Genomic DNA, 18093 nt, shown 5'->3' with positions numbered 1-18093 from the left:
GTGGTTTACTGACTTCTTGTTGGAGGGATCTCGGTTCTTGTGATGATGTCTTAAGAGCACAGAGCTGTGGGCTTGTGGGGGCCACTGTTCCTTATAGCAGCATGATGTAATTTATAGGATGGATGGGGCCTCAGTTACTTATTGAAAAGTTCACTGGTTGACTCTTCCAGTTTCAGTGCCTGGATACGGTTACAGTTCGAAGTACCTGTCGCAAGAAGCTGGTAAATGTAGGTCTTTTGCCTGAGGAGATTTGCTGCTGCTGAGAGAGAGAAAAGTCAGTTTTCTACCCTTTACTTTTCTTAGCAGATGTGTAGTCACCTTAGTAAACTTGTTTTGTGGGTGTGGGAGAGACAAGCACCTTTTATGGTGTGTACTAGAAAGCTTTGTAAAGAAGGGTTCTTACCAAACCTTGAATGTGGCTTAATGGCTTGTTAAAGTCATGGGAAGCTATGAATCCTAATTCCCAGTTAAACAGGTTTATGTCAAAGGACTATTTTCAGGAGAAAGGAAAGGACTTATTGTGAAAGCGTTTCTAACTTGTTCTGAGGTTGAGGTTCAGGCAGCCTGTTTCATTGTATAATGAGATGAGTCATTTCTAAGATACGTTCGAATATTTCAGTTCGGCTTCTGCTTTCTTTAGGCGACTACTTAGAATTTATAGTGATTATTTACTATTTCAAATATTTGTTCTACCTTAATAAAATACTGATGTTACTTTGTGCAGAGCTTGACAGATGTTGCGTGTTTAAACTGTAATAAAAACACCAAACTCGATACATGGAATGATGCTTATTACAATAATGCTGATCTAACCTAAAAAAACTTCCTTACTCTCCAGTTCTTAAAACAGCTGGCATCATGTATCCCATCCTATGTCCTCATGTATCCTATCTATTTCTGGGTCATGGGGTGTTTCTGCTGATCTAGTTTGAATATTGTAATTGGAAGCAGCTGTTGGGAGGGTTAGGCTCTGCTTGCCTGCAGTTGCCTCCCTCCATTTCCAGGAACATTTTTGTTGCAGGAATATCTGAGTCATTCCTGAGATATCTTCCAGATATTTTGCATCTAGTATGCTAGTCTGTGCTGATCATTTTCAAGCAATACATGCTCGAGCATAATTTTGCTGCTGTTAACCAAACTGAAACTACTGGACTCAATAAACAATGAAGTAACTGGATGAAATTGTAATCTTTCAATAACAGATAAGATTATATTGTTTAATGGTCCCTGGGGATGTGACATATGTTGACACTTTCTAAAATTCTTGATTCTGTGCTTTTTCTCAGAAAGCTGAACTAGTAATTTGTAGGTCATGCGAGGCAACAGATTTGTGAATCACTTTGTGGGTATTAAGAAACTTTGGAGAATATTCAAACTCACTTTAGAAGATGGGGTTACTGTTAAGTAATTACTATAAATTTTCACTTCAGAATGAGATAAAAAGTTGTAGCTAATGTTTCTGGAGGTGATACTTTATACTAAGTGTAAAGTACAGGTAGTGGAGGTATTAAATTAAAAACCGATCAAGTTATTTGTTTAGAAGAACATGAGTCTCCGTTACTAAATTTTCTTTAATTATTCAGTAAGTGATTGATACAATATTTTGCCTTTCTGCAAGTATTCTGGTCAAAGCATACTAACTGTAGTTCTTAATATTGTGGAGGTAGCTCATTTCAATTAAATTATTCCTGTTCCTTCAAACGTATCAAATTCTAACTCAGTTAAAAAACAGAGTAAAAGCAGGTGCCATGATGTATGAGCTACTGGTTGTAATTGATGCTCATTGTATAAAACAGTCTTCAGGGAAGAAAGTTACTCGTCGTAAGAGTGTGGGTAATGAGGTTAATGTGTGACAGTCTTGCAAATCTTTATGTAATCTTCTCTTGAAGGAAAAGAAACAAAACAACTGGAATTAAGTTTTGATGTCATAGTTTTATGAAGGCTATAAAAATAACAATATAAGAAATTGTTTTGTAATTGAAGAAAGGCACTACTATCTCTACTTATTAACTAGAATCTACTATACTAACTGCACCAACTATCTTTAAACACAAAGCTATGTTTAACTAGTCCCCTTCAAACAAATGCCTGCAGCAAATCAAAGTCCTCCTGTTAAGGACAACTGCATTTTCACAAAGCCTGCATTCAGCTTTATGTATAGCACTGCAGAAGATGCCAGCTGAATTTGTGCCTGTAATGATGTGACTTCGGTGTAATGCTTCTCCTTCCCTGGTCTGCTCTCATTGACATTGCATTTACTAGACTCCAGGGGATCAAAATGGACAGAGTAGCTTCTTGACCCCTTTTAGTCGCATTCGCTAAGAAAACGAGTCTGATCATATGCTCTGTTTTTTGTTAATTTTCAGCTTTTTGGCCAGTTTTGGGTACATTTTGACAGAGGATTAGGTGTCTTGGATATGATTGTTCCCGTAAGTTTCCTGAATATGTGTTGCTGGCTAAAGAGGGAGAAATCTGTACCAGTATTCCCTGTGAAGCAAAGGAAGCAATCTGAGCGGGATGTCTGTTGTTCTGTTTCGGCTGGTATACAGCTTCTCTGTTGGCCACTTTTTTGCTCCCTTTTAGTGTATGAATGTTGGGATTATTGCATTGAGGAGGGATGTAGAGGACAAATGGCACAGATATGTAAGGAAGCATGCTTCAATTAATTGTTTTGGAGCAAGTTATTCTATAAGAAAAAGTAATCTGAGAAACAGGACTACTTAAGAGGAGTCTTCTGAATTTGATCAAATGAGCAAGATGAATGAGGGGATAAAAAGCATAAGGTTTTCTCACCCATAAGCATATTTTTACATCTCAATTTATTGGCCTGAAGAGGTAGATGGGAGCACAAACTAAAAACTAATGTAGTAGGGAGATCAAAGATTCCTACTTTTTTTTTTTTCTTCATCCTTACTATGTATTTGCAAAGATATCTTCCCTGAAAACATTGTCCCTGGAGATGAAATCCTCTTTTATTGCTGGCACCTGATCATATTACCCACTCTTGTGGATCTGGATAACCACCCTGCTCCAAGACTTTATACAGAAGTTAACGTGATGCTTACCTTGTCCAAGTCCCATTGCAGGAACACTCTCTGGCTCACTCCTGTGCTAGGTGGAGCTGAATGTTGTCTTTAAATCCATGGGGGACTACAGACAACATTGTATTTCTTACACGGAGGACCTGCTGTGTAAGGTGTGAAACTCTGGAGAAGTTAGTATTTGATATAGGTAGAAAGAAGCCAGTCCCTCAAGACAGGCAACAGTTCTACAACTCCAGCTACAAGTTCCTGTTGCTACATCATCTTAATCATGTAGGATGATCTTAAAAGTTATTTAGCTACCTACTCTTCTTTCCCCTGACTAGATTTCTAGACTGTTGGACAAGATGCCATTGCTGATGCTAAGATGAATTAGAATTCCTACTCCTGCAGTTCTGATTTAATCTAATAGGTCCCTAACCTGGCTCTACAAAACGATCCTGGCTCCAACTGGAAGCTTGCTGGTGAATGGAACACAGAATCGTGGGGGTGGTTATCTGCAAACAGGCAATAAGCAGCTGTAGGAGCTTTGAGAACTGCTTACTCTGTCAGAGCAGCCACTGAGATTCATTTGTTTGTGCCCTTATCTGCTCAAGCATGTTGGAAAAGGGCAGTTTCCTAGGAATTTATCTGCAGTGGAGGTGAGGAGTGATCCATAGCGTGGTGGTTAGATAATGCTCCTGCCCCCTGAGTGTAGGTATGGCAGTACGTTGTTGAGCCAGTTAAGCTTTCACTTCCCTTCCAACTTGTTGGACTACACAAAGAACTGTTCAAAAATAAACTTTCATACATGTCATCAGCTGTATTGCTGCAATGGGGATTACCAAAGGGTGTGGTAAAAAGCTGACCTGTATAGATGGATAATACAGATATTGACAACACCCTGCTTGGCTCTGTGTGAACCTCTCTCTGCCGTAGGGTGACGTAGGATTCTACTGCAGGACAAGCCTGTGTTTATCTTCTGACCCCCAAACAATTTTGCACTGTGAAGATTAAAAAAAAATTAACCACAGTACACATAATGTGAAAGTATGCTTTTTTTTTTGAGCTTCATGCAACAGGGTTCTTGCCACAGTCTCTCAGTTTTATTATAAAGTAGGACAATTCAGAAACTAGATATGACCCAAATTAATACTTCTTATGAAAATAAGTCAGGCTATATAAATTAAGGGTAGAAAAACTTACTTTGCATGAAACCATCTCAGGTGCTTTACTGTTAAAATTGGAATCTATGTTCCTCTTTGCTTTTGAAAGCAGACTGAAACAGGTAGAGGTATGTAGCAGTAGCTTCAAACTTACCACTTTCAAGGTCTTTCTCCTCTCTGGCAGAATACTTGCTTTGAAGCCGTCTGACTGGATTGAGGGTCATTTGCACAGTGTCAGCTTTGTTTGTAACTTACTTCTCTATTTTCACATCGCCTGCCGTTCAGCAGGCCTGGATTTTGCCAGCATTGTATCTTTATTGGATTGTGAGGAACTTGAGAGCAAACTGACCTCCCCGAGCCTCCTCCCACTACAAAATGTGGCAGAGTAGTTATGACAAGCTTATCGTTAAGATTTGAAGTCTGTGGTAGCATGAAGTTTTGCTGTCTTCAGTATCTTACTGGAATGTTGTTCACTGATAGTTATTGATGACTTGATGACCCAGGATACTGCTTTGACTGGTTGGGTCAGGTTTTTTTAATTCCGAGTTTCTTTCTTTGACTCAATCTCTTATGCTTCTTTGAAAGGATGTTACCAAGGCTTCTGAAAATGATTGGCTGCTATAAAATCTTTCTGGTTAAAGAATTTTCAGTGAAAAGGAGCATCGTCACTAACTTGATTATTTATAAGGGTCTCATTGGCTGCACACGGTTGTTTTGGCTTTTCAAGTATGTGTCAGCTGTTGCACAAAGTACAAGAAGTGGCAGCTTCTCCTTGTGACACTGGGATGCTACTTGTTGAATTGCAACTTCTAGTAAAATATGAATATTCACGTCGCTCAATCTACTTGAAGACTGTAGGTTAATTTACAACAAATATTACAGTGAAACATTACTATTGTGTATTTGTTTTTTTTCACCGATTGTAGTATCGATTTTGCACAAACTCAGCTGTCAGAGGTCCTGCTGAATTCATTTGGACTTCTTCCAGTATTGAAGTGCTTATAGAAGAATAGTCTGTTTTGCTGCTTAGTAAGGTTATTATAGGCCATATCCAGGTACACTAGTGCTTCAGTTTCTGTGCTTTTGAGAGTGTGTATTGTAATCTAAACTTAGCAAACTGGGGTGCTGTCAGTTGGTGACTGGAATTCAGAGGAATTTTCTTTATATTATTCATCTGAAATACCTACTAAAAACAAGTAAGCATGACTTTCAGGATACGTTTTTCCTTTTAAGAGAAAAATGTAGAGGCAAAACAATGTGGAGTAGTTCAAAATGCAATGTAGTAGGTTGAAAATGTACACATGGCTTGGAGCTATTTTCATGTTCTCGTACTCCCTCTTGAGTAAAAAGAAAGCAATGATTCTTTTTAAGCCATGATGGCCAAAACTGAAATGTTGTTTCTTCTCATCCATCTCCTTTTTAAAAGAGCTTGTACCATAATATTAGTTATGTTTTTCTGCTATATCTCTATAATTAGTACAGCAGCTTAGTCATGCTTATTTCACATAGATAATCTTTCTGATGAAAACAATTTAAGTGACTTAATTTTCAATTTTCAGAATTCTTTGATAGTAGAATGGGTAGTGGTACTGATGTGATGCGGAGAGTTTTTCACATAGGCTGTGGGTTAACCTTGGTAGGCAGCTAAGCACCACACAGCTGCTTGTTCACTTCACGCCCGCCAGTGGGATGGGGGAGAGAATCAGAAGGGTAAAAGTAAGAAAACTCATAGGTTGAGATAATGACAAGTTAATAAGTTTTTAAAAAAAGACAACAAACCAAAAAAAAACCCAAAAAAACAACAACAAAAAAATTGCTTGCCACTAGGTGACCAATGCCCAGCCAGTCTGCTAAGCAACGGCAGCCCTGGCAAGCTTCCCTGCCAGCTTTTATTGCTAAGTTATGGCATGGGATATCCCTTTGGTCAGCTCTCCCAGCCATGTCCCTTCCATCTGCTTGCCCACCCCCAGCCTAGTCGCTGGCAGGGCAGTGTGAGAACCAGAAAAGGCCTTGACACTGTGTAAGCACTGTCCAGCAATAGCTAAAACATCTGTGTGTTATCACCACTGTTTTCATCACAAATCCAAAACATGGCAGTATACCAGCTATTCTGAAGAAAATTAACTCTATCGCAGCCAAAGCCGTGACACCTTTTTATTTACTTATTTTTTTAATTCCAGGAGGGATTGGCTTAATCTCTAATGAAGCTTCAGTCAGCATGCTTTTACACTTAACTGCCTGACTGCTAACAAAACCTTAGTGCATCTCCTCAACTAGGGATTTTGATGTAAGTTCTAATAAAAATGTCATGCTTCACATTCTGATTAAGCAGCGCACAAAGTTGATTCATTATGCAGGAGAACGTAATTTTAGTGAGAGATTGTCAAATGATCATGATGGGTAAAAGTAATGAGGTAATGGTGTCTTGTTACTACGCTGTATTATTATCTGATAGTTCTGTGCTGCCATGTGAATATACTCTTTTTGAACTTTATAATTAACAACATCTAAGTTACATTTGGTTCTTAGTTGCTACTATAGATGTCTCTTGTGTTTACATCGTCTGTAATGTAGATGTCATTGTGTTTTTCGGACATCAGAGCTTGTTTGGACCTTAAATCTCTGGAGGAGGATACATTCTGTCACTGCGCAGTGACTCCCATGTCTTAAGAACTGTCCAAGCAGACAAAATATTCTGTCTTCGTATAACAAATACTGTAATATTACTGTTGGGATAGGTAGTGAATGAAACGAAGCTGTGGGAAGATAGTAGTTGGAGATCTGCTAAAACTGTAACATGATTTAAAAAAAAAATAACAACTAATGGTATTGTTACTTTGTACGTGTGCAAACGCAGATTAGCCTGTATGTGAATTAACTGTCATAGAGCCCTCTGGTATTGGCAAGGTGCAGAGATTTGTGTTGAGCAAGCAGTTGTGGGACTGAGACAACTATTCCAAATATACAGAATAATGGCATTTGTAGCCTAGGAAGGCAAGTTGAATCTTTCCACTCTGCGTAAACTAGATTATTCTTTCAGTTCTTGATTGACTTACTGAAACTGGGTATTTTTAGGTTTTAAGTGACACATTTGCTTGTTTTTCTCTGAAAAAGTACACCAGCTAATTCTTGCTGCTGGTGCTGCATCTTGGTGCTTGCTATTTAAGCTGGAAATTCCTTCAAATGTCTGTTTTCTTTCCCCTACAGCTGTCATATCTCATGTTTTCTTGTGTGGTGTTGACTCACTGAGGCTTCCTTTTTCAAGTCTTGCTTAGCAAACTAACAAGAATTCTTGACAAATACTGTGTCTCTAAAAGAAAGCACTACATACCAAAATGTAAATCTTTTCCCTTAACTGCTCTTGGATGCTGTGAAGTCACTTGTGCCCTTTCCAAATGGTGAAGGCTTTCTTTGCTCATGCTCCAAAAAAGATGAGCTTGGTATAATTTGTGGAATGGCTTCCAGTGAAAGAGCAGATAGCTTTCACTGAAGACAGCAGAACTGAAATTAAGTCCTTAGATATGTAGGGATTTAAAACAAATCCACTTTAAACAGTGCATGTGGGAGAAGGAGAAGCAAACTAATGAAGCAATATTTTTCTTCTAGATTTTTTCATTTTACACCTGTGAATTTTCTGCAATCCAAAGATGGCAGCAAATAAGCCTAAAGGACAGAATTCATTGGCTTTACACAAAGTCATCATGGTGGGAAGCGGTGGTGTAGGAAAATCTGCTTTAACACTACAGTTTATGTATGATGAGGTAAGAATCTGCACTAAGAATTATTTCGGGAGATGTCTGCTACACAGTGTTATTTAAGCATTCATTAGTACAGTTACTTTCTGAAAGGATCTAAATGTATATGATGTAGTGTGAAAGTTGGCGATTAAATTGAGCAAAAACATTTTTTGAGACTAGTGATTTACCCTCCAGAGATACCTGTGAAGGTATAATTTGGCATTTTTTCAGACTTCTAAGCAATTAGATGCTCTGTCATATTATCAGCATCTTTTGTCATTGTTCATTAGACCTATTACAACTTATGTAGGTGTTATAGCTCAAAGCTTCTTTGCTTAGGTGAGTTGCATGATGCCTGAAATGATGACCAATTTTTTCCATGTTTTTTATGCTGCTGTTGAAGAGAGGAAAGAAAACCTGTTTCTTGTTTCACTCTTACTTTTTCCAGTGAAAGTCATTCTTTTTGATTAAAAGGCAGAAGTCACGGCTTTAGTGTTCTTTAAAAATTGACACTAAATATATTCAAAGTCAGGACTGCCTGATAGCATAATGGAACGCAGCCAGATATTGTGCTTGACCAGAAGCAGAGGCTTGGGTAGTGCAGAGACATTGATGTTTTGTGGTTACCTCTCAAATTTCCTTGTAATGGCTGAAGAAAGCAAAAAACATAAACTTTTTGGGCTGATGGAGAGCCTGCTTTAACTATGAATCATTTGAGTACTTCACATAGCCTAAATAGATATGCTCACTTACTAGTTACTGTTACCATATGTTTGTTACTGTTACCATATAAGATGTTTGTCATATCCTTATATGCAAATAGAGGCATTTGCTTTGTACAGGCATATTTTTATACCATGAAGGTTTTTTTCCTAGTTTGTTGAAGATTATGAGCCCACCAAAGCAGACAGCTACAGGAAAAAGGTGGTTCTGGATGGGGAAGAAGTCCAAATTGATATATTGGACACAGCAGGGCAGGAGGACTATGCTGCAATTAGAGACAACTACTTCCGAAGTGGAGAAGGCTTTCTTTGTGTCTTCTCTATTACAGAGCTGGAATCCTTTGCAGCGACTGCAGACTTCAGGTAAGTTACAAGGCAAGGTAATTATTCTAATTACAGTGAGATAATTACAAGTGACTTTTTTTATTTTTGTTTTGTAATATCCTTATGATAGTCCAGATTACATGACAGCTCTTACTGTAGTCACATAATGTTTGGAACAGATGCCTAGCCATGCCTTTGCTATCCGTACCACTTCAGATATCTTCGCTGGTGTGTTTCTGAATTCCAAAAAGGCTATTGCCACAGAGCAGATACATAGCAATATTCAGAAGGCTTCTGCCCTTTGTAAATCAGCGTTGCTCAGCACTTGTGCTAAGCAGCAGTGCTTGTGAGTAGGCATACTGCTATCCAAAGTAATGGATCTGAGAAAAATTGCTTATATACAGTATGGCTGCATGTAATGTATGTGTGATACCACACACTCCCCAGAATTGTCTTTTTTAGTTCTTGCTTCATATAGAGGATTATGTTGTGTTTCTCTTCACCTGTGAAACGCCACCTGGAACAAAAGGGCAGCTGTGGCATGTCCAGCTGTTTTATGCTAAAATACTTCATAGTTATAAAGATGATGTGACCAGATTGCAGTTGAAAACTGCACAGAACCACCACATCTGGTGATGTCTGTCTGCAAAGTCTTGGGCAATGTGAAGTATGCGCATTGTATTCTGGGAGAGTGAAATGCGTAGTATCAGCAACAAATCTTTCTACCTCTTAAGGATGATTGTATAAACAACGGCAATGAGAACTATCTTTGAATATTCTGTAGTAGCTATGCATTTTGTGTAAAGGCCTGATGTAAATCTGTCCTTCATTGCTTGAATGGAATTTTTCTCTGTAAAAGGTACTGACGTAATTTTTCTAATTTACAAGACAAAAGTTCGGTGTAGAGTCCTGCATAGCATTCATCCTTCCCATCAAAGTCAGTATTTTACCTAATAGGGAGCAATGTGGTAAAAACAAAATTTGGGACTGGATCTTTCTTGTGTAATAAGGATTTAACAGGATTGGGTATTTTAAGATGCTTTTCAGGCATGCAGCGTATTAAAACCCTTATAATGGTAAGAGACTGTTAAACAGGTAGCAGTATGTTATTGGTATTTAATTTTGGTTGAGGGATAAAGCTTATTTAAATCACTCATTGCTGTATTAAAAAAAAAAAGAGACCAGAAAAAAATTTTTACCAGTTCAAGGTGTAGCGAAATAGGAAAGGAGACAACCTTTGAGATAAAAGTAAGGAAACAAATATAGGAGGAAGTTATCTGCATCCCCCTGAAATAATGCTTCTCAGAGATGCTGTTGCAGTTCATCTCAATTAGCACGAAGTATCAGAATATGTTTAATATCTCTGAGAAAGGAGGAAGAGGTATAGAGAGGGGAGAAAGTAAGTTTTTCCTCTTCTGGTGTTCTTTTTTCTTTTTTTTATTTGTGTCTCTGTATATGTGTGTGTTTATATATTTTGAGAGAGGGGGAGAGAGGGAGGGGCAGGCCTTGATTGGTTTGCAGGCTTATGCTAGGTATTGTCAATCCTGGAGGACTATTTATTACAGTTGAGCTCCTCTAGAGTGCAAAATTACCTATTCAAATCTGTTTAAAATCCTGTTAATGCTTCAAAGTACATGATCCTCTGTGGTTCTAGAGGAAGTCCTACTTTTCCAGCAAAGGTAAGTGTTGACAATATGCATGCTGAAACAGCAAAAATGGAAGAAAAAAAAATCCCTTTGATGAGGAACTTAAAACTCTCCCCAATCCGAATCTGAAAGTGCCTTTGAAACTGTAGAAGCCTAAATGCTAGAATGTAATTTTTCTGAGTTACATTTTTTCTGCTCTGTGTACAAGTAACCCATATCTCTGGGAGGTACAGTTAAAATACCTTTGGCATTGTTGAGCAGTCTGAGGGAACACTACTTAAGAGACAGATATGAAAGAAAGTGACAAGAATACTTTGGATGTTTGATTGTTTCCATGGAATTTTGCTCTGCTGGAATGGCAGAACTCCAGCAGGAGAGCTGTTTACTGCTATTCAGTGTCTTCGATGGGGTTCCTGGTGTGCTCTGAAATGCCATTGCTCCAAGTAATTTTTTTCTCAATAGAAAGCAGACCTGCAATGACTAAACTTTTAAATATTTGAAAGGCAGTTTGCTAAAACGTGATCTTGCTTTGAGTAGAATTAGTCTGGCTCTAATGGTTATTTTTAAGTTCTGGGTTTCAAGCTGGCGTATCATTAATTAGATATTCCTTGTTTAGGAGATATCAGTCTTCAGAGATGGCTCAAAGGAGAATATTGTCATCTGGATTGCTGTTAGATTAACTCTTTGCATGGTGAAATTGTTTGGCATCGCCTGAACAATTAGTGTTGAAAGCTACTAGTTTTTAGCAGACGTCTTAGTGCATCACTGCAGTATCTGTGCAAAGGAGTTTTCTTCTGGCCACCCTTCCTAATCCACTGACTACTCAAACTACTTTTTGGATAGCTGCAGACCCTGTTAAAACATTTGCACTGATATTTGTGAGGGAGAGGAGGAATGTTGCTTTAATTACACCTCAGAGATGAATGTGGTTTTACAAGCTGCCTCAAATACATATCTGTTGGTTTAAAAAAAGTTTATGGGCTATGCAGTTTCTCAGCCCTGTGAGTAGACTTCCTCCACAAGACTGCATGCTATTCAGAGCTTTGTACAACAGCAGGAGGATCCTGCTGTACACCAAAACAAGGCCCTTTAGAATATCAATTAATTAACTCTCTTCAGCTTCTCTCCATTCAACTTTAAGTCTGGCAATAGGTTTCACCTCAGCCAGCAAAAGGAATTTGTTTCTCTGTGCTTTTTGTTAATCTTTCAGAAATTGCTCCACAATGAAGGGCTACATTTCACTACTAACTTTATACTGCTTTCTGAGACAAAACAGACAATATCCCTCTTCTGGTAAAACTGTTCTTCCTGGTACTTTTAATGCATTTCCCATTAGAAGAAATGTTGGTTATTTTTTTTCAGTCCTGAAGACTTATGTACCAAGCCATTTGTAATATTGAGGGTTTTTTTGCAACTTTAAACCCTTCATCCTAGCAGTTCAAACAGTAGAAGGGTCTGTCCTTAATCTGATGCATGTACAACTTGTGTCTGTACACTGGCTTATAACTGAATGAAGATCTCTGCAGAGACTGAATATAATTGACTTCAGAAAGATTCCTGAAAGGAAGAGATTTTTCTCTTGGTATGCTGTAGACCATTTTATCAGCTTTAAAAATGGCACGTGCATTTTATTAGGGGAAAAAAATCAAGTGCAAAACTGAAGTTTGGGTAGCTTAAAAATGGAAATCACAAATGCTAATATGAAGGCAATGGTAAATACTCTCAAGTAACACCTTTAGTAAAAGGGATGACTTTATTAATATAAATTCTCACTTAAACTAATCCTGTTCCACTCTTTTAGTTTCTTACTGACTCACCTCCTTCTTTCCTGGAGGACTAGTTGTCTGTCTCTGTCTTCATTCTGTATAATGTCATAATGAGGTTTAAGATTTTACTGTTACATAAGCTTCATAAAAGCAATAAGTGGGTTTTCACTGTAAGATGGAAGAGTATTTAGTCCGAGTTCTTCTTTTTGTGTTCTAAGAATAGTACTCCACGCAATGCTTAATTCTTCTTTTCCTTTCTTTTTTTTTTTTTCCTCCAGGGAGCAGATCTTAAGAGTAAAAGAAGATGAGAATGTTCCTTTTTTGCTAGTTGGTAACAAATCAGATTTGGAAGATAAAAGGCAAGTTTCTGTAGAGGAAGCAAAAAACAGAGCTGATCAGTGGAATGTTAACTATGTGGAAACTTCTGCAAAAACACGAGCTAATGTTGACAAGGTAATAACTGGCCTCTTGTACAAAGAATCTCTCCATGAGTTTTTACTTCATACCTCTTCTCCATGGGTCATACTCTATATGTTCATTATTTTAGCAATTTTTTTTTTGTGAAATTTGAATCAAATGCTTTTCTCCCTTACCTTGCGATGAGTATGTGACTAGGTGACTTCGTGTAGAACAGTGAAAATGTTAGGCATAACAAGTTTATCCCATCCTAAACTGCAAGGAGTCATTACACAAGACATTGTACAAGACCTTATTTCATTAAAAATTTCTAGAGACAGCTATTTTGGCCTAGATTTTTTACTGCGTTTTCTATAACTAGAAGGCAATCTGCTTCTGAACAGTGAGGAATGCTGTCTGATCCTCAGCCAGAATAAAACAGCTTAAAAAAGTAGGTAAGGGAGGGATTGGAGCCCTCTCTACCCTCATCTAACCAGATGCCTGGTTGTATGTTGCTTTGATGAAGAATGGTTGAACCCTTTTAAGCTTTGAACAGCCTAGAAGTGCCTCATGAGTTCTCAGGGATAAAACCTCGTTCAGAAGGTCATGAGGTAAGAGACAGAGAATCTTTGTCTCCAAGAAGATAAATTATTGATTAGTTCAAAGTATTTCAGCTATAACTTTAAAAGACAGGACTTGGAATACAGAATTCAGGATAACTCTCAGCCTTGTAGACTGCAAGAGTAACAGATGTGTGGCAAAAGAAATAAGTAGTTCAGTTTAGTGTGCCAATCTTTCATAGCTTTTGACAAACTTGATCACACATTGAAAAATTCTCTAATGTAAATCCTTACGTATGAGTTGTCAATTGCACCATGACAACTGTAATATGAGTTCTGTTTTGCAATAACTTAAACTTGACTGTTGTCTTCTGTCAGTTGTCTTCCTGAAGAAATTGATTGTTCAGTACTACAGTAAGAGCTGTATGCTGTTCTGTAGAGAGAATTAATTCAATTAAATGCAACAGAACTCAGTCTTACTGTTGAATACAGCTTTGATTTTTTTTTTGTTATTATAAAAACTAGTACCTCTTTTAGTTTTGGTGCATGATTGCAGTTAACATGCATCTATTACAGTAATGTAGAAATTTCCAGCTCTTCGTAATCTACTTCACCATCCTTTAGCAGCTGGAAAGAAAAGTGTGTGTATGTATGTGTATATATATTTAATAGCTCTCTAATCAAGAGCTTTTGCACACACATGGTAGGCTACTACAGAGCTCCAGGTTTCTTTCCGGAGCTGGTGGCATTATGGATCCAGATTAGCATGTATCATATAGAATTAAGGTTTGATAGTCCACAAATGAGGCTTTGTTGGCACTAGTAAATGCCAGGTATTCTTGGTTACTTAGAGCATCTGAAGTTATGAGCTTCGTTATGTGAACATAAGTTACTATTCCATAAGAAATCTGGCTTCCCTGAATTCCAGAATAGTGGGTTTGCTCAGTTGGGGAAAAGAGTTGGCTTCCACTCACGTTGGTAAAGGTGACCCACTAAGCATCTTCTCAGAAGGTTATGTACCCCAGGCAGCTAAATACTGTAGTACAGAATCAGTACTTAAGCAAGTTGACAGTTGCACCATACCATTTTCACAGATTTAAGTATAAGCAAGTAACTTAGTGCACATTTAGAAATCTAAAGACAATCTTATTTCTCGATGGAAATGTTTAGTTCCATTGGTTTTCCTCGAACCCCATGTAATGAAGGTTGATGTCTTTGCTGCAGTCAATGTGAAATTAGTGTCATTGCAAATAGAAACCTACTGAGCTCTGTAGAGGAGCGTTTCAGCCCCTCTGAAACAGTGCAGTCCATGTTTCACAGAAATGGATCAAGTCCCCTGACATAGATCTAGAGAACATCTGCTGAGAGAGAAAAGTATTAGAAATGCTCAACTGATTTGCTACAAGAAAATTATAAAGATTAAAATGATTATTTGCTCTAGCCTCCTGTGAGTCAAGTCAAGGTCTGCTTTTCAAATGAATAAAGTAGCTTTAAGCAGTCCAATCAAAAAACCTTAACTGACAGTAGGATCTCTTAAACAAGTCATTGGTGTATCTCCACCTTTGTCATTTTTGTTTCCTACTAAACCACTTGATGAAAATTTAAGTTCTTATGTACTTTGAGATTGTAATATGGCAGTTGAGATTACCTGATCTGAAAACTTGTTTGTAGTTCTATGATTGATTGATTGCTAACTTTGCTTTAAAGGAAATGCTGATTCCCCACCCCCCCGGGTCACTTTGTGTTTAGACTTGCATCACGGGACATACTGACCATGAAATGTTCAGTGTATGCTACTGCTCCCTTAATATGTTTCTAAGATTGGATGTTGCACTTTTTCAGCCTTTACAGTTCATCACTGAAAGTACTCGAAACATAAACTGATTTCCTTGAGTCTCCTCAGTAAGATGTAGATAATGCATTTAAAAAATCTTGGCCAATGATGAGACTCTTGTTTCAATCCTTGTGGAAAATTGTCTGACAGGATTCATAAGCAAATATCAGAAGACAGGAGAACGTTACGGTACCATGAAAGATGCAGAATTGCATCATATCAACTTGGCCTTCAAAACCAGTGAAAAACTTGTTGGACTGTTATTTGCTTGCTCAAACTGATTGCATATAATTGACTGTATTCTAACCAACTGAAATGGATATCAGTGAAAGCTTAAATTAACTCATACTTCTGTGACTGGTTTTGCATTTACATTATTACATCTCTTTTTAGGTGTTTTTCGATTTAATGAGAGAAATTAGAGCCAGAAAAATGGAAGACAGCAAAGAAAAGAATGGAAAGAAGAAAAGAAAAAGCCTAGCTAAGAGGATCAGAGAAAGATGTTGCATTTTATAATCAAAACCCTGAATTCCTTTCCTACCCCGACCATACTAATAAAAAACCATAATTTATAAGCATGCCATTGAAGGCTCAAGTGACTGAAATTACTCTAACATGTTGGAAATTGTAATGTACCACTAAAAGCATGAATTGGAGCTGCACTGAAAGTCAAATTCACTGAAAAAAAAAATGATGTGGCTTCAAGAGAAGCAAAGTTCAGTCCATTTCATAATTGCCTACCTTCTCACATTTCTTCTGAATGTAGTGTTTCATAGGCAGTCTTTTCTTTGATAGTGAACAGAGGGGGGAAGTATTACTTTGTGGGTTCTTGTAAAGCATACTTTTTTATCACTGGTAATTGTCAATTCATCTTGTCTTTTGTTGCCTTGAAAATTACAATTGTGAACGTGATACCTAACAAAGCGGTATGCAGTTGTTTTGCCATGGAGTTATGCAAATTAGAAAAGAATAATGTATATGCGAACAGTTATGTTGGAGAAAATTATATGTGGTTCTGCATTACCTGATTAACCTAGAAGTGATGTAATCTTTTACATTGAAACATTTGAATATGCCTTAATTTTAAAACCTAAACATAGCAGGTTGCTTAATCAAGGGTGTGTTTTCAACTTTGTTGCATGGAGACTGTCCCTGCGCATCAGTGCGAGGCTGCCCTCTCTGGGGAGTGCAGTTACATGAATGATTTTGCTAACTAGCTGTCTGCTAGCAGTGTCTGTTCTTTAAATGTGTGCCATACTCTGGTATTGTGAATAATACAGAGCATATTCTGTCATCTGTAACTTGGTAAACAATACGGTATCTTAAAACAAAAACGGTCAGAATACACATAAGACTGAAATCATAAGCCTATGGCACATCTAAGCCTGGAGTGGTTGTTTAAAACTTAATGTGCTGATACCTTGAAACTTCCCTTTTGTGAGTAGATTTTTGTCTAGATGTTCCTTGGGTTTTAACTCCCTGGAGGTGGGTGGAGTGGAGCTGATTAGTGCTAATGTGTTTTGAGTTAAGATGTTGTCCAGGAAATTCTGGTGTCATCAGTTAATTTCTTTTGTGTTCCTAATACTCAGCTAGGGGAACATGGTGTATTATGCTGAAGCTCTTTGCAGGTTTTGTACTGTTTAGTCTAATTTATGTTGATTTTCAAATGAGGAACATTGTAGCTACGTTTTCTAGTTAATGTTGATATTAAACAATCAGACATGCTTTATGATACAGAAACATTTACCATGTGCATCCAAAATCCCCAAACAAAACATACTGCCTTGGTTGCTTCAGAACAGCAAGAATACTAGCGCACAGTTAGTATGCTGCATCTTAACTAAAAACATGCCAGAATGTTTGAGGGTTTTTGGCTCCTCTGGGGTAAGACCAGCTAGATCAATTCCACAAACTGTTATACTTTTTATACATGTGTAAGCCTATAACTGACAGTTTAAAATGTGCTCAAGCAAACTAGGTAACAAATATTTAACTTTCATGCTAACAGACATTTTAGGGACTCAAGTCTTAGAAGTTATATTTGTCATGTTAAATATTTATCAATAGGAATTTTGTATGTGCATTTAGTAAACTGCCAAGTGCAGAATTAAAGTTACTCATGTAACTATGGCAAATAAGCCAGTCTTCATCTTACTGTGTACTCATTTGGGTCTATTTAGCCAGGGAGTCTAACCACTAACATTGTGACTTTGCTTTGGACCCTTTATACTGGGAACTGAGGTGTTATGAAGCCACTGGACACGTGAAACTTGTCTTGGCTGATGCCTTATCCTGTCCTTTTATTTGCTATTTGAGCCATTGAAAGATGAATAAACTTCCATTTTTTTAAAGCCTTGTGCAGTGTTAATTGATAACTGTATTATTGATAAACTTTGCTTTAGCTGATGCCAGTTGTCAAGCAGTTAAACCTAAATAATCCAGAAGTCTTTCGTGTGTGTGAACAAAATTGTAGATTCAACCTAATTAGTCTGATAAAAAGCCACTTTGTAAAAGCTGAGACTATGCATGTGCTACCTTTTATCCAGAGCTCCTTTATCTCTACTTTCTGTAACAAAGAATGTCAGAAAACAGTCAGAGGTAAGCTTGTTCCAGAAGTGTTTTTTTCCATCAGAATGGAAAGTGAGATTTAAAAAACAATCAACCAACCTACGTAAGGTTTAAATGATAATAAACAAAAATGCGTTCTAAGTAACTTTCTTTTAGCACGCTCAGGGAGAACATAAGCGTTCTTCCTCAACCTGCAGGGAATATAGCTTGAATTGTCTACGTGGAATTTGGATACATCTTGAGAGAGTCCTCCAAATTGACCGATACATTTGCACCATAGAGGAGTGTTTGGTTTAGCCTACTTCTGTGTCTGAAATTCCTAGATCTATCTGCTCAGTGCTTCTGTGCCCAAGA

The 18093-nt window shown here is 37.6% G+C and overlaps 1 protein-coding gene across 2 annotated transcripts in view; it reads left to right on the top strand.

The window, feature by feature from the left end:
* The window catches only part of RALA (RAS like proto-oncogene A), a 29693-nt gene extending 12171 nt beyond the window's left edge, over nt 1–17522 (top strand). For both annotated transcript variants that reach the window (XM_087766998.1, XM_087766992.1), the window contains 4 exons: nt 7793–7947; nt 8800–9008; nt 12660–12834; nt 15565–17522. In XM_087766998.1, coding sequence (XP_087623124.1) covers nt 7834–7947; nt 8800–9008; nt 12660–12834; nt 15565–15687 — 621 coding nt within the window. In that variant the 5' untranslated portion in view covers nt 7793–7833 and the 3' untranslated portion in view covers nt 15688–17522. The remainder of the gene's footprint in view (nt 1–7792; nt 7948–8799; nt 9009–12659; nt 12835–15564) is intronic.
* The last annotated feature ends 571 nt before the right edge of the window (nt 17523–18093 follow it).

The sequence above is a fragment of the Nipponia nippon genome, unplaced genomic scaffold (genome assembly GCF_047370975.1).
Source record: "Nipponia nippon isolate SJK-2023a ecotype South Korea unplaced genomic scaffold, ASM4737097v1 scaffold_1, whole genome shotgun sequence".
NCBI classification, from domain to species: domain Eukaryota; kingdom Metazoa; phylum Chordata; class Aves; order Pelecaniformes; family Threskiornithidae; genus Nipponia; species Nipponia nippon.
This window is presented reverse-complemented; position numbering and strand designations above follow the sequence as displayed.